At 25.3% G+C, this 16,298-nt stretch overlaps 1 protein-coding gene across 2 annotated transcripts in view; it reads right to left on the bottom strand.

Annotated features, from left to right (window-relative positions):
• Window positions 1-15,003, bottom strand: part of LOC113551152 (protein furry) — a 110,923-nt gene extending 95,920 nt beyond the window's left edge. Inside the window, exons 1-19 of one of the 2 annotated variants that reach the window (XM_026953208.1) lie at window positions 14,699-15,003; window positions 14,477-14,614; window positions 14,042-14,408; window positions 13,513-13,692; window positions 12,202-12,409; window positions 11,968-12,105; window positions 11,664-11,898; window positions 11,403-11,581; window positions 11,092-11,316; window positions 10,845-10,988; window positions 9,221-9,449; window positions 8,844-9,146; window positions 8,590-8,769; window positions 8,319-8,523; window positions 7,917-8,255; window positions 7,694-7,843; window positions 7,449-7,612; window positions 4,727-5,147; window positions 3,184-3,368 (exon numbers count right to left, since the gene is read on the bottom strand). In XM_026953208.1, the coding sequence (XP_026809009.1) occupies window positions 3,184-3,368; window positions 4,727-5,147; window positions 7,449-7,612; window positions 7,694-7,843; window positions 7,917-8,255; window positions 8,319-8,523; window positions 8,590-8,769; window positions 8,844-9,146; window positions 9,221-9,449; window positions 10,845-10,988; window positions 11,092-11,316; window positions 11,403-11,581; window positions 11,664-11,898; window positions 11,968-12,105; window positions 12,202-12,409; window positions 13,513-13,692; window positions 14,042-14,408; window positions 14,477-14,614; window positions 14,699-14,759 (4,051 nt within the window). In that variant the 5' untranslated portion in view covers window positions 14,760-15,003. The remainder of the gene's footprint in view (window positions 1-3,183; window positions 3,369-4,726; window positions 5,148-7,448; window positions 7,613-7,693; window positions 7,844-7,916; window positions 8,256-8,318; window positions 8,524-8,589; window positions 8,770-8,843; window positions 9,147-9,220; window positions 9,450-10,844; window positions 10,989-11,091; window positions 11,317-11,402; window positions 11,582-11,663; window positions 11,899-11,967; window positions 12,106-12,201; window positions 12,410-13,512; window positions 13,693-14,041; window positions 14,409-14,476; window positions 14,615-14,698) is intronic. The other variant, XM_026953209.1, reaches the window with a different exon arrangement.
• Window positions 15,004-16,298: the final 1,295 nt, after the last annotated feature.

Genomic DNA, 16,298 nt, shown 5'->3' with positions numbered 1-16,298 from the left:
TCTCATCAAATACTCAACCCATCAATCCCATCCATCGGCTCAAGAAAAAATATTGCAGATTTACTAAATTAAAAAAAAAAAATTATAATATACCACGTTGGATTCCATCACTGGTTAGCCTTCCTCCTCATGTTATCCAAAGTTAAAATACATATAAATTATCAAACTTACTTATTTTGCTATGTAATACAGATTGTAAATATTCTTTATAAACAATAAAAAAAATAAATAAATACATGTAATACCATTCATAGATCCGATGCCGAAGATAAAACCATACATATATCGACGTATGGAATCTAGATAAAAATGAGGAATGTCCGAGGTAAAATTGTCCAAAATAAACCATAACAAACTCTTTATTTAGAATTAAAAATAGGATGAAAATACAGATTATATAGATATTAGATATATTATTTTTTTTTAAATCAGATAATTTACACAAATACATATATTACCTAATTATAGTTTATAAACGTCAATGATAAACATTTAAAAAATGTTTAATACTTCTTTCATTATTGTTATACTCACCACATTTTTTTTCTTGTATATTAAAAGTGCATTTAACCCTATGCCAATGGATTTTAGTTTTAAACATATATTGTATGGTATATGTATACCCATCATGTTATTATTATATTTTTTGATTTAATAATGTCTGTCATTTTCAATATATACTTAATAAAATGAAATGCATTCGCGCACGCTTAAATATTTCCACTGAAAATTCAGAATTAGAATAGATATATTTTATGTTACATTTAAAATTGTCTCGATAACATTATCATAATAAATGTAACAAAGTTATTACTATGAGATATATATTATATACGATACACGTTAAATGTAGGTATAAAATATCTACATATACTAAATAGATAGGTACAAAATCTATGTATATTGCAGATATCAAAGACTCGAAATAAACAATATACAGAGTGATGTTGACAAGGATAACTATATTTAATCTATATAGTTATAAATTTTATGATTTAAATTTATTTTTTATTCAAATATACCTAACTATTTTCTAAATTTTCATTTAATTATTCAACAAAATTAAACCTTCCAAAACTGAAAGTTATTATATATAGTATACATATCCACAGGGTAGAAGTATGCTTAACCTCATTTTTATTACTAGTGAATCACCCTACACAGTACCAATAAATGCATAATCTAAATACAAGCAAAATAAAAGCCGTAAGTGGTAGGAGTCAGGATTTGGATTTTCCTTCTTTGTTTGATATGGTTTGAAGTTTTACATGACTTATTTACTTAAAAATTGAAAATGATGGTGCCGTTTATAAATAATGTGTAATATTTGGTCAGAAATTTAGAGTCAAAGGAAATCATCAAAAACTTTTCACTTTAGTAATCAACATTTTTAATAATTGGAACATGCAATTGAAGTATTCAATGAATATTCTAAAAAATATTTTCATAAGACTAATTTCTAGCGAGATGACAATTTCATAGCTGTCCATTCGAAAAATCATTAAAATATTTCACAATTCATCGTACTACACAAATAATTACAGATTGCAAAAGATTAAAACGATGACTGAAAAAATAAACTTGTGTCCAACAAGAAATTCCTTTTCGTGGTACTAATAATTCTGGATCACTTATATTAGAAAATGTCCAACATAATGATGGCAATGCGTATTTAATATAATGACAAAAAGTTAATTGACCATATATAAAATAAAAAATTAAATACTTCTTATTTAAGTTCTTTGATCCAAAATAATTGTATTGAAATTGATAGAAAAATTAAAGACAAAACAAATATTTGCAAAACTAAACAAATTCAAGTATTTTTCGGTGTTAATTCAGTTTCAGGAGACGACAGATATATTAATATATATATAAGATTGGTATTAATAATCAATAGATACTAGGACAAGGGTATGCCATATTGCCATGAATAGAAATTTTAAAGACTTACAATCTGTGATATATGAAAATCATCTGACTCTCTACGTTTATTATAGCGCAAATTACTTAAATTTGACACTAGCTCATTTTTCAAATATTCATCACATTCGTATTTGTATCGGAAATCAGTCAGAAATTTTATTAAAATACTAGAAAACAGAATTGTTAAAAAATAAAATTAATAATTAATTAATAAACTAAATTAACAACTCCAAACTCGATAAATCAAAAAACTACGATGAAACGATACAATTTTTAAATATGTATAAAATCAAAACATTGAAAGAACTTCAGATATTTCAAGATATAAAAACATCAAAAGCATTTAATCCATATCGAAGAATAATAATAATTGAATTAGTTATAAGGTTGGTGACAGCAAACGCACTATTTTCTTTAACATTATCTTTATGTAAGACATTACAATTGTAACTTTATATGTATATAAATAATAAATTATAATGTAAATAATATTAGAATGACAATTTAAACAAGAATTATTAAGAGTTTTAAAAGAACAAAAAAATAATAAATGTCCAATGTCCATGGATACTGAAATTTATTTTCATTGACGCCTTGATTAAAATTTAAAATTAATATGTTTAATTATTATACAACTAATTTATTATCCTGTACATAACATAAATAGTGAAAACTTTGTATACATTCACTAATTGAGTATTGAATAAAATTGACAGCAGTATTATGCACGCTATAGTGGTAAATTGATCAATGGCGGTTATTCCCTTATCCACCAAATCAATATGCATGAAACAATTCAATATAATATTAAATATTATTAATACAACTAATAATAAATAATAATACTCATACTAAAATTATTTTCTTAATGTAAACTTATTAAAGATTCTCTATTTATATATAGTACATTTTATTAGCAAGATCTCTTATTACGCAAATGTCGCAAATAGATAATATATTTTGTACTAATAATATATATATACTAATAAATCGTAATTAAATTTTCTATTTACTTGTTCCATTATGGATTTTAATAATCTCTTTTTAATCGTTTACCCTTGTTTATTTTTCCTAGTACACTATTATATTTATCAGTTATTATCAACCAAAATTGTATAATTAAAAATTTGGAACTTTATGAGTCTTTATTTTTAAAGTATGTATGCTAACTGCTAAGTATTGTATAAAAGTATATTGATTAAGTTATTAATCTTAAACTTTTTAAAATTCATTGATACAATCTAAAATAGTACTCACGTGCAGTAACTGGAGATTCGGATGGTAAAATTGGTGGTAAAAGTTCAACACATCCAGATCCAAAAAATCTCTTATCTAAAACTTGTAATAATTGTAAAGCAGTATCTCGTACAGAAGACCGAGGACAACCGGTATTCATAAGTGTAACATTAATAATTGCTGTATAATGATCACATGGATATTCCCTAAACAAAATATTAATCATTTTCTGAACAATAGGTATTATATGTTTGATACATGTATATGCATATTTTTATAAATAACTATACATATAACTTAAATTTGAACTTCTATAGTCTATAGACAGTTGGTATGTAACCTAAAAATTAGTATTTAGGTTAGTTGGTTGTAACTAATATACCTATAGTATCAACAATTGAACAATGTAAATCTTTAATATAATTTACTTGGCAAAAATTCTATAGTTTATATTTCTTTAATTTTAATAGTTAATTTATTATAGTTAGGTATATAGTAAAAGTAAAGGAGCAACTAGATCATTTGAAACGAGAAAATATGAAAACAAATAATTATACTGAAGTAAAAAAATATATTTTAAGTTCACTTTGAAAATTTCTTCACATATAATACTATATCAATGCACTGCATTATTACTACTTTATGGTGCATTTATTTATTACACACTTTATTTTAATTAAGTATATCATAAAAATGTTCATTATTGAGTATTTTTCATAGTTAACTATTACTAAAAAATGAATTGCGATTTACTCATACTTCATACATGGAAAGTTCTACATTAAAGCAACCATACAAATAAAAACCATGAGATATATTTTTTTGTGAGTTTATAATTTATTAAATTGTATGAAATAAATAAATATTCAATTTATTGAATCCAGAAACCCATATATTTTTTTCCTGACACTTAAAAAAACCTTTTGTTATATGATATTTTATAAATGGGTCATTAGAAATTTGACAGACCTCAAGTGTTTGGAATGATTATATCAATACTGAAACAATTATTTCATTTCATTTTCTTTTTACCAGGTTAGCTTAAAATTTGAAAATAATTAATTTAACTATAATATTAAAATTAACAAAATTAATAAAAATTTCTGCAGGGTTATGTTGCACAATTTAAATAGAGAAAACACAAGTCAGTGGGACATACTTAATGACAAAGTACCCACTAAATCTATACAAGATTTTATTTTTACTTTGTTCATGATTATATCAATATTTAATTGAATAAAAATATAATAACAAATTAACAACACAATATATAGTACTTGTTAAAGATTGTAGGGAATACATTAAACTTGTAAAATATCAATATTTTTTTTAAATTTTAAACCTTGATTATTAGATTAACAGGAAAAATTGTACCTAACCTAATTAATACAATACATATTAAACTTTTTAAAATAATAACTATACCTCACTATATAAACAAATTTAATAAAAGAAAACAATTTTTTTGAGAAATATTAAAAGTATTAAAAATAATACTTATATCAATGAAATATTTTTATACTTGTATTCATTTGGATAATATGTATACAATAATTTTACTTACCTAGTGCTGAATATCACTCCAAGTGCATGAAAGCATGCATCTGCTACTGATGGCACAGCTGTATAACATCTATCTACGACCCAATCTAGAAGTGCTCCCATGTCTGGATTACAATCTAACAGCAGAACAACTGTTTCTAAGGCTAATTGATGAACTCGTTTATCAGGATGTGCTAGTAAAACATCTATCCAAGTATACAAGGATCCATCAGGTTCAGCCAAAGTATGATTGAAACATGGGCCACATGTAAGGACTGCACAAGCTGCTTGCAAGGATGCCATTTGCAAATCATCTTTAATTAAATCTATGTTCAGTAAACTAGTTGAAATAGCAGATGACGCCCAATGTTCAGACCAATTACAAAATAGAGTAAATAAGTTTTGGCGTAATTCTCGTTTTAACAATGTACGGTATGTTTCAACTAAAAAAAAAAAAATAATTATTTATAATAAATTCTGTTTACATGTTAAATTAAAAAAATATTCAATCTTAAACAATGAACAAAATAATTGAACAAAAAAAATAAAAAATACACATATTTTCAAAATTTAAAAGAAATTTATAAAAACAGTTTTATGTTTTAATATAAAATACATCAGTTTTTGATAATTTAATTAAATGAGCCAATTCTAATAATATTTTATCTTTTGAATCCTTGTTGTAATGAACGAAAGAACAAAAGTCTTTAAAGTTAAAAAATAATCAAAGTAGAGTACCGTATGCACATTCCTATTAATTATCTGTCAATGGTTTACTAAACAAATAAATATTAATCAAATAACTGTAACTTGGAAAGCAATTAATTATTTTTACTTAAAAGTAATTTTTACTTCTCGTTCTTAATAGAATTATATAAACAAAAAATAACTATAAACCATAGAAGCAAATAGGTACTTAGAACTTTAATTTACTACAAATAGTTGCAGTATAAATTCACATATTTTGTTAGTAGATTTATAAAAATTTTTTTTTTAATTTAAGATAAGATGTTGATGACTTATTCATTTTTTTTTACTTCCATCATATACAATGTTTTCTTAGGTGAAAACTCATTTCATGCCTCCCTGATTAAAAATATACTATAATTTTAATTTTGCATTTTAGATTCTGAATGAAGTGAAGAATGTATTGACTTTACAATGATGTAGGTATGTTTTTTTTTTATTTTTGTGTCTGTCATCACGATTTGGAGTAGAAATAATGCTTTGATTTTTGACTTCAGATCCCCATTAAAAAGGAAAATTCATCTAGTCGATACTTTAGAGGAGTCAAAAGTAAAAAATTCCAGTAGTTTTCAAAAGTGTTAGGAAAAACCCTAAGAAAGTAACGAAAAAACAGGAATTTTTACGCATAATCAGTTTTTGACAAAATCGATTTTTTGATTTTGCTGCAACTCAAAAACGAATCATTGTATATATTTGAAATTTTCATGAAATTTTTATATTACCGTTATCTATTTACGATTAAATTTTCAAAATAATTTAATAATTTAAGCTATTTAATATTTATAGAAAATTTAAATTTTCCATTTTTCTAATTTTTTTATTTTGAAATGTCTAGCAAAAATATTGGATATCTAAAAAATCTTTAAAATTTTATGCAAGGTTTATTATATGTTGCACTTATTGTAGTAAAAAAAAAAATCCAAAATCGTTAGACCAATTTGTGTTTATAAGCATTTAAAGTTCAAATGTTTACGAAATATATCAAAATTGAGAAAATTTGCAAGGAATTTTGAAGTTGAAAATTCGTAAAATGTTTGTGATTTATACCTAAGGTTAAAAAACTCAATACAAAGTTATCAATAAGTTTTCTTTCAAGTAACTGTAAAAAAAAATTCCTACGCCAAAATAAAAAAAATTTTAAGTGTATGAAATTTAATATTTTACGAAATCGCGTAAAATAACGATATATTACAATTTAAATATAAGTAATAATATAATATATCCTACTAATTATCATAGACTGACAAATCATCTCCATTCAGAATCGTTTTTCGTCTACAATGATACCTGTCATTGCATTCAAATTTAACACATCCATTATAGTGACCTGCTCTCCGTCTCTACTATACAGCAGAAAGATACCCCCTTGCCTACCTTTTTTTAGCTATTTTTAGTTATAATTGCATTTTTTTATTTCTTAACATAATTTTTTTAAATAATTAAGTTACTATTAGAAGGTTTTGGATGATTAAATATATTGTGTAAAAGAATTTGCATGCCATACTATACATGCTTTTACAGATACACCGATGTAGTTACTAATCCAATATTATATTTATAATTGTATTGAATAAATCTGATAAATGCGATTAAATTGACATTGATGTTAGTTGAGTATAATCTAAATAATTTTTTAACACAATATATTTTAAATTACTGTAATATGAAAATTGTTAAAGTATTTTTTATTGTAACTTTTTACAGTTTTTAGAACAATAAAGAACATTATTAACTTTTTGGGGCTTTTTTATGACAAGATATCAACACCCTATTTTTATTTATTATATTTATAAAATACATGCAAGTATCTACTACTTATTTATTATTTAATACATGACACATAGTTACTTTATTAAGTTGTATAATTGCATAATTATCTTGGTATTTAATATTTCCAACTTAAATTATAAATTTAAAATAAATAATAGACAACATTAAGATAAAAACTAAACTAAAATTTTTATATTTTTAACAAGCTAATAAAATGTTATACTTACGTTCAAAACTTTTTATCATCTTCATAACAAATCTACAAAAATACAGTTTTATTTCTCTAAGACTATCTTTTTCTGATTCCAATTCTAGACAAATTCTAGCTCCATCAACATATTCTTCAATTGTTGGGTGAAGCGAATATGTATCTCTATCTAGAACAAATGAACTGGAAGAAAGACAATAAATATAATATAGGTATATTTGTTTGACAAATTTATCAGTTTACTAGATATTATACAATATTTACCTGCAACCAAATGTTCCATATCCTGCAATAAGTTCAAAAACCTTAACTAACTGTAAACGCAATGCATCTCTACGTCTACGTCGTCTCATATTTTCTTGTTTTCTATCCACAGCTTCTTTTATAAAAGAAATTAATTCTTCCATAAGATCTCTATTAAGTTTAAAATATGCATATTACCTTTAAAAATCTACTTAGCTTAATTATTTTTTTTTTTTTTTTTTACTTTAATGCTTCAGGATTTATTGTTCCCATGGCATAAATAGCAGCATCTCTAACATCAGCTACTTCACATCTTAATAATGGTACAATTAATTTATACAATGCTGTTGGTGTAACACTTTTGCTATCATTTCGTTCACCAATTGTTAAACTGTCTGGGGAAGAACTTAAGCTTAAATCAGGTGAAGCACAACGTACAACTGGATTTGGAGCTAGAGGTACAACTCGCATAGCAAACATTGTATAATATCGCCAAAGAGTTAAGTATTGATCACGTTCTGTTAAAGGCTTCCTTGGAGGAGCTGAGCTCCTTAATAATGAAGCTCTATTATCACTAACTGGTCTATAGAAATAAAATAACTATAGAGTAGTACAAAAATATTAATAATAATATAAACTAACTTACGTGGGGTCAATTACTGTAAAAAGATTATGAACTCTAGAAAATACTAATAACCAAGCCTGAGCAATAACAGAAGGGCATTGATTTATGAGAACATTTGGAGACAAAATACCAAAAAGTATTGTTCCCCAAGGATCACTATTTCCAGTTCCACCCAATAAACTTAATGATGAAGCAGTTTTAGTAGAATTAATATCGTCTTGAATTCCTAAAACATTTTATACTTAAATGTTCACTAAAAGTAAATTTAAACAATTATAAAATATTAATTTACCTGCTGTCCATATAGGAGCATTGCGATCAACAATCCATTGCAAATCAATTGAATTTGCTGCAGATGCAGTCATTGCTGCTAATTTTTCTGCTGAAGGTAACATAGGAAGACATCTTTCAATTAATTGAGGACAAGCTTTATCAATAACATCAATAACTGGCAGTATATCTTTTATATTATCTAAACCAAAAAAAAATTTAATATTTTTTTAATTTTTACAGTTACTATGATGAAGTATTTCTAAAAACGCCAACCTAATATCTTCACTAGAGATTTTATTTCACGAAGTATGTGTGCTGATAAACGGCGGGGACTGGGTCGGCAATTGCATAACATTACTAATGCTAAGGCTTCTGCTTGAGAAAAATCAACTTTTTTAAATTTTTGCTGGTTATTTGATAAATCGATTTTTTTATTTTTTTCTGTTTGATTTTTTATCAATCCTGGTGTAATACTATTTTTCCAACAAGTTAATAGTTGCAATAACATTCGCAAACCATTGTCGATTAATTGCGGGAATGTGTCTTGCACATCACGGGCCAAAAATTGTGTAAAACCTAAATGTAAATTTTAGACATTCAATATAATTGAATAATGAATAAATACATTAACCACTATATTATATGCTTACTAGTTATTACTTCATGACGCCATTCCGGGAAATCAATAATCAAAGTTTGAAGACTCTGATATGCTAAAGCACGGAGTTCTTCATCCATATGTACAGTTAAACGAGACAACATATCTACTAATTCAGCACCAGTCATAGTCTCAGGTATTAAACGTGGAACAGCAGCAACACACGTTCGAAATAGATCAATACGTGGTTTTCTTTCACCAGTTATCATCTCATCAGGTTCCTAAGAAAATAAACTATCAATTAATCTATAAAATTTAAAATTATATAAGCTATCAAAATTTTAAAACATATAGTACATACTATAAGTATAAAAATAATACATATCCCCATGAACCTGATTAAAAGAGTCCAATGCAAAAACAAAGAGTTACATTTTAATGGCTTTTTTAACTGGACTATTGCTTACCATGAATTTATTATTTATCAGTAATTTGTGTTTATTATTAAAAATTAAAGCAAATTGTTCTATATTATACATTTGTATCTATACAATATGAAATATAATTTAAAGAATTTTAAGCTATACATATTTATTAATTCTTTACAAAAGAGTAAAAATAAATTCCTTATTTTAATTATTAGATTCTGAACGAAGTGATGAATGTATTGATTTTATAATGATGTATGGTTTTTTATTTAAATTTTTTTATTTTTGTGTCTGTTGTCACTTTTTGGAGTAGTAATAGTGCTTTGATTTTTGACCTCAGCCCCTATTTGAAAAGGAAAATTAAACTAGTTGGTACTTTAGGGGGTCAAAAGTAAAAAATTTTCATTAGTTTTCAAAAGTGTCAAGAAAAATCCTAAAAAAGTAACGGAAAAATGGGATTTTTTATGCATAATTGATTTTTTTGATTTTTTTGCGACTCAAAAATAAATTATTGAAAATACTTGAAATTTTCACCAAATGTTAGCGTTATCTATTTATGATTAAATTTTCAAAATATTTTGACTTTTTTAAGCTATTTGCAGACAATTGAAACTGTCAATTTTTCTAATTTTTTTTCTTGAAATGCCAATAAAAAAATGTGGTTTTTCCAAAAAATCTTTAAATTTTAATACAAGGTTTATTATAAGTTGTAATTATCGTAGTGAAAAAAAAATCAAAAATCGTTAGTCACAAATATTGTTTATAAGCATTTAAAGTTCAAATGTTTACAAAATCGCAAAATTTAGCAAGGAATTTTTAAGTTGAATATTTATCACATTTTTGTGATTTATACCTACGGTTAAAAAACCTAATAAAAAGTTTTCCATACATTTTCCTTCAAATAATTGTAAAAAAAAACTCCGGTGTCAATATAGAAAACATTTTATGAGCGTATGATATTTAATTTTTTTAAGAATAACAATATATTACAATTTAAATATAGGTAATAAAATAATATATCCTACTAATTACCCTAGACTGACAAATCAACTCTGTTCAGAATCGTTTTTTGTATAAAATGACACCTGTCATTGCATTTAAATGTAACACATCAATTATAGTGACCTACTCTCCGTCTCTACTATACAGCGGAGAGATACCCATTGTCAACCCTTTTTTTTTATTCTTGATTATTTTATGGATAAAAAATTAATAACTAAATCTATAAAAGTGAAAATTCAAAAATACTTTATTCATATTTTGTGTACTAGTCATCATCAAAGGTCTGCCATAATGGGTATCCAATGCTCTTAAAATTTCAACAAACACTCGTCGTACGTTTGGAAAATAAGAATGAATACCAATGTTTCTTGCTGTATCCTCAGTTAGCATCTAAATGTATTATTTAAATTAAATAGTTTTATTATTATAAAATATCACTAATGTCAATTGATGATAAAACTATAATATTATATAATGTATATAGTTTACAAACCTTATTCAAAAAAGTTTTTTTCACCCGGAGTGTACTACCAGATGGCAATACTCCAGATGTACCTGGCATTGGTGGTTCACCTTCTTTTTGTTCCAGACTATCTGCCACAACGAGAAAAGCTCTGAGACCAATACTCATTCGTTCTGGTGTAAGTATTAATTTAATTGGTCGTCCTACACTTAGCAAATCATATACTATTTCACGCATAGCAAAGTCTAACCGTTCCTGAAACAATAATGTTTAGAAATTATGGTGTTATTGGAATAAGTTATTCTAAAAGTTAAAATAACAAAAATAATTACTAAATTTACCTGAGCAATAAATTGAATAATTTTAACAAATATATTTAAAGGTGTATCACGTGGTACAACAGCTTTTGATCCTTTAGGGAATAAAGAATGTACAATACTTTGTAAGCGAGACTGAGTAGCAGAATTACTTTCACATTTTATTCTCACCATGTATACCCATAGCAAACGATAAAGTGCCTCTATAATGAAAATACAAGATTAATATATATAAATTAATAATAAAACAAAATAATTTGCAACTGATTTTTAAATTTGAATTACCTAAAGCAACTCTTGACATGTTTGTATCTCTATTCTTTAAATTTGATAAACACATTGCCAAAAAATAATGCCAATTTTGTAGGAAAAAAATTTTTTGGCTAACACATAGCAAACAAGTTACTAATGGAAACAATGATAGTCTGTGTTTTGATTTGGTACACATATCTAAAGTTGTTGAATAAAGTGATTCCACAAAATTTTTCAAACAAGGAACATTTACTTCATTTTTAACAATCTAAAATAAGAAAAATATGTAATTACATTGGCTTACAGGAAAAAAAAGAAACATTTAAATAATTCTTACACCAGCCATAGGTAATAAAATTTCAACAAATAATCCTGCCATTGAATGTTTAATATCTTTATCTTTGACTTCAAGAAAATACTGAGCACACTCTTGCATAAATTGAAATGAAGCCTCAAAATCTTCAATTGGAACCATCTGTTAATCAAAATATTTTATAATAATATTAAAAATATAAATCTAAACACCTTAAATGTATAAAAATAAAATTATATTTATGTAGAATTTAGGTACCTTAATTCTAAAAAATTTCATTCCCATTAATAATGAAATAATAGCTTGTATAACATGTGGTGATGGTTCTTTAGCTCTTAATTCCTTTAACTCAGCCATAAACCTTTTTCTGACAGACAAAAACCTAGATTGAGCTAAAACTCCTAGAACTTCTGCATATAAATCAGCCACCATGTGTATATTTGGTGCATTGGGACAGTTTTGTGCCCTAGAAATCAATTATTATACTTAATTAACACAAATTTAGATCTAATTTCAATAATACAATTAAAGAATACTAAAAAGATAATATTTATTGATTCAACTAACCCATTGTTGTTACCCGCATCATGGGCGTATAGTGATATGGGGATGGATCTTACCGTGACCTTTTATTTTTATATAAATACTTTATGTTCTCAATTTTTTTTTTACAAAAATTAGCTAGTTTTTTGGGGTATATATATATATCTCCTGCCCTTTCAATGAAAATTCCTGTCTATGCTACTGACCCTACTGAATTTTATACTAGTCATATACACATTTTCCAAATACAGTAGAACTCCAATTATCCGAACGCCAATCATCCGGACGTCCAATTAACCAAACGAGAAAAAAAAGCTTTTATTTGGTTTAAAAATATGTCACATATATATTAAGGCTTATTTTGTTTCAGATAAATATATAATAAAATTATTTGTTTATGGTTACAAATTTTAAATTATATTACATATATATTAATAATAAACACATACATACAATATATTTATACAATTATATAACCTTTGATATATCACACGTGAATCATCCGGATACTTGCTTATCCGGACCACCCTTGACATTAATTAGTCCGGATAATCGGAGTTCTACTGTAATATGAACTTATTGATTATTATTAAAAATTGGTTCATTAAAACATAATAATCAAGCTGTTGCATTTTATCTATATAAAATATAAACTAAACAATACTCATTAATTATATTTTTGTAGAGGCTTTTTCTATCTATTAACTAAATGTTAATAATGTATTACGATTATAAAACCAAGATAAATTATCAGAATCAAAAGCTGAAAACAATTTTAACCCCATTACAATTACTGATATTCATTTATAATTTTTCTACAAGTGCTATTCAGAAAATGTGTTCTTTATAGAATCAATAGGACTCAATTTTCAATTGCTAAAAGTGTATGAAATATAAGAAATTTTTTAATGTTTTAAAAATACTTCATAGAAAAAAAAATACATGTTTAAATATTTATTTTTTTATTTTTAATGTTTAATAATTATATTAAGTAGTTTATATGTATTAAGAATGTATTTTACATACCCTTCACGATATTTAAAATGTTTGAAGCATAAATTCTCAATATAAGTGACTAAATCTTCATGCCCTGGATGAAATGGTAATTGTTTTAATACTTCTATCAATGCTAAACAAAATATAAACTCAACTGCCAGATCTTTCCGCTCTCCCATTACTTCTACTTCTTTAGTATCAATAATATCACTAAAATAAAATATATTAAGTATAGCATATTTAAAATAATATAATTTTTTCATTTATTTTAATATTATTCAATGTATAATTCAGTGTTTCTTAACTTGTGTTCCGTGAAGATCACTTAAGGGTTTGCCTTAATTGCCATATTTTGTGTACCCTTCTTTTTTAAAGATAATTTTCATAGGGGTTCTACACACAAAATAATATTATTGTTTGGTGTTCCGTGATATCAAAAAGGTTAAGAAACACTGGATAATATATATACATGAATGCATATCATATGATGTATATAATACATATAGATGTAAAATTTAGTTGTAAAGTTCAATTAATTCAAAGTTAACATTAATCATACTTTTTGCCTTTAAGTTCAATTTTCTTTGAATCTGTAGCATTGATATCTAGTATACCAATTTGTCGATCATACCAAGCAAAAAGAGCTTTCAGTATTGAAGGCAAACAATGTTCAGCAACTGAACCAAAAGCAATCAATAACTGATCAAATTGTGCATCTTCACCACGTTGCAAAATTTTCATCAATGGTTTTTCTGGCTCAGTCATTACCTCCTCCATTTTTCGTTCAGCCTGTACTGTAAAATCTGCAAATAATGTACGCATAACATACTCTCCTGGCTTGATGTCTGTGTCTACATTTGGGAATGGTGAACGTTCTTTGTGTGCTCCCCATGGTAAAACTGTTATTACACTTTGCCGTTGACTTTCTGCAATATACACTTAATATTATAAAAAAGATAAAAATCATAAAAAGTAAACAAATAAGAGATTTTACCAGGTGTAATAGTTAGTGAAGAGTCAATGATTGTGTTAGAATTTGATTGGGTATTTTGAAAAGGATCAAGTTTAGGTGTAGATGTCCCAGAATCAATTTCACTTTGAAATTCAACATTACCAAGCATGACTGTTTGATCTTTTAAGTGATAATTAATATGATCAATAAATGATATTAAAACTCAATAATATATAATACAATTAATGTAAAAATTGTTAATACCACGAATAATTTGTTCTCGATTGTTTGTATCAATATTGATATCCATATTCTGTTCCTCCATCACAAATACAATAATATACTAATTCGATTAATTAAGTAATAATCAGATCATTTCTATGATTCTTCTATCTGTACATTTAAAATCAACATTCAATGATAAATTATTTTTTCATTTAAAATAATTAATGAAAAAATAAATATTGTGTAAACCATTTCGATTTTTGACATATGACATAATAAATCTATGATTGGTTTTCTCTATGGAATGAGAACATTGAGAACTATCGGAGTGTCCAACTATGAACAGTAAATAACTGAATTCGAAATGTGATTATTTTGTAATTATTTATATTTTTATTTTTCACTATTCAGATACTTATCTCTTATCATCAAATAATTATTATTATCAGTTAAAAAATTATCATATTAATCATCACGAACTAAAATATATCTTAGTCCGTGGTTCGTGTTAATCATATTGTCATAATCATACTGATCAACACGATTTTAAAATATTCCTAAATTCCTTGTATCTTAGTAACTAGTAAATTGGTACAAGGATTTATAGATTTATTTAATGATTTATTCGAAAGCAGTCGTAGTCCTATAGTTTATACTCTAATATACAATCGTGGTCGTAAGTCTTTTACTCAGCTGTAAGAAAATAAACGCAGGTTAATTTTTATTTTTAATTGTACTATTGTTCTATGATTGTACCTTTATAGTATATTAATTCCTACATGGCTACATCAGGCTACCATTCAGTTTACTACTTCTTTCTACTGTAGTACAAAACGAAATAAAATCTGTATGATTGTTTATAATAAGTGTATAGGTATATTATATATATAATCGAAATTGTATTTTATATTCAAGAAAAAAATTTATATACAAATAAACATAATTTTTAACACTTTAGTTTCAAATGTATTTAACAATTCTCTACCATAAGTAAAATAATAAATATACAAATTAAAAATTGTTAATTATTATTATAATAGTATTACATACGAGCATACGACTTAAATATTATGTGGTATAACAAATTATAATTATTTATTTACAATTCATAAACTGTTGTATACACAATACACAATCAATTTAATATGTATTATCACAACCGACCCTACTAGAATTTGACAAGATAATGCATGAATATAGGCCCCAATGCCCCATCGTATAATAATAAATTGTAAGGCCGCCCAAACAATGGTACTGCAAATAGGTACTAGAATTTGCTTACGTTACAGTTATTAAATGCTGAGAAGAACTCTTGGTCATACGTCCATACATAAGGATTTGCTTTCCCGGTAAAGTTTTGGTATGAATTTAATTGTGATAAGATATAAGTATTACTAGGTAGTATTAGTGTTAATAACTTTACTGTGTATTATAATAATGATGTTATATTTTAAGATTCGAATAGTTTGGTCTATTGGGTTTGGAACTCAGTAGTAGTACAATATATTATTATTTTAAACTATACAAACTTAAAAATTAAAATTATGATGTACTTATAGGTACTATAGTCTTAGTGTTCATTAGTACTTACTAGTTACTACTTAGTAGCATGACATAATATATTTTGTCATGTTTAGTA

Source organism: Rhopalosiphum maidis, chromosome 2 (genome assembly GCF_003676215.2).
Source record: "Rhopalosiphum maidis isolate BTI-1 chromosome 2, ASM367621v3, whole genome shotgun sequence".
NCBI lineage: Eukaryota > Metazoa > Arthropoda > Insecta > Hemiptera > Aphididae > Rhopalosiphum > Rhopalosiphum maidis.
This window is presented reverse-complemented; position numbering and strand designations above follow the sequence as displayed.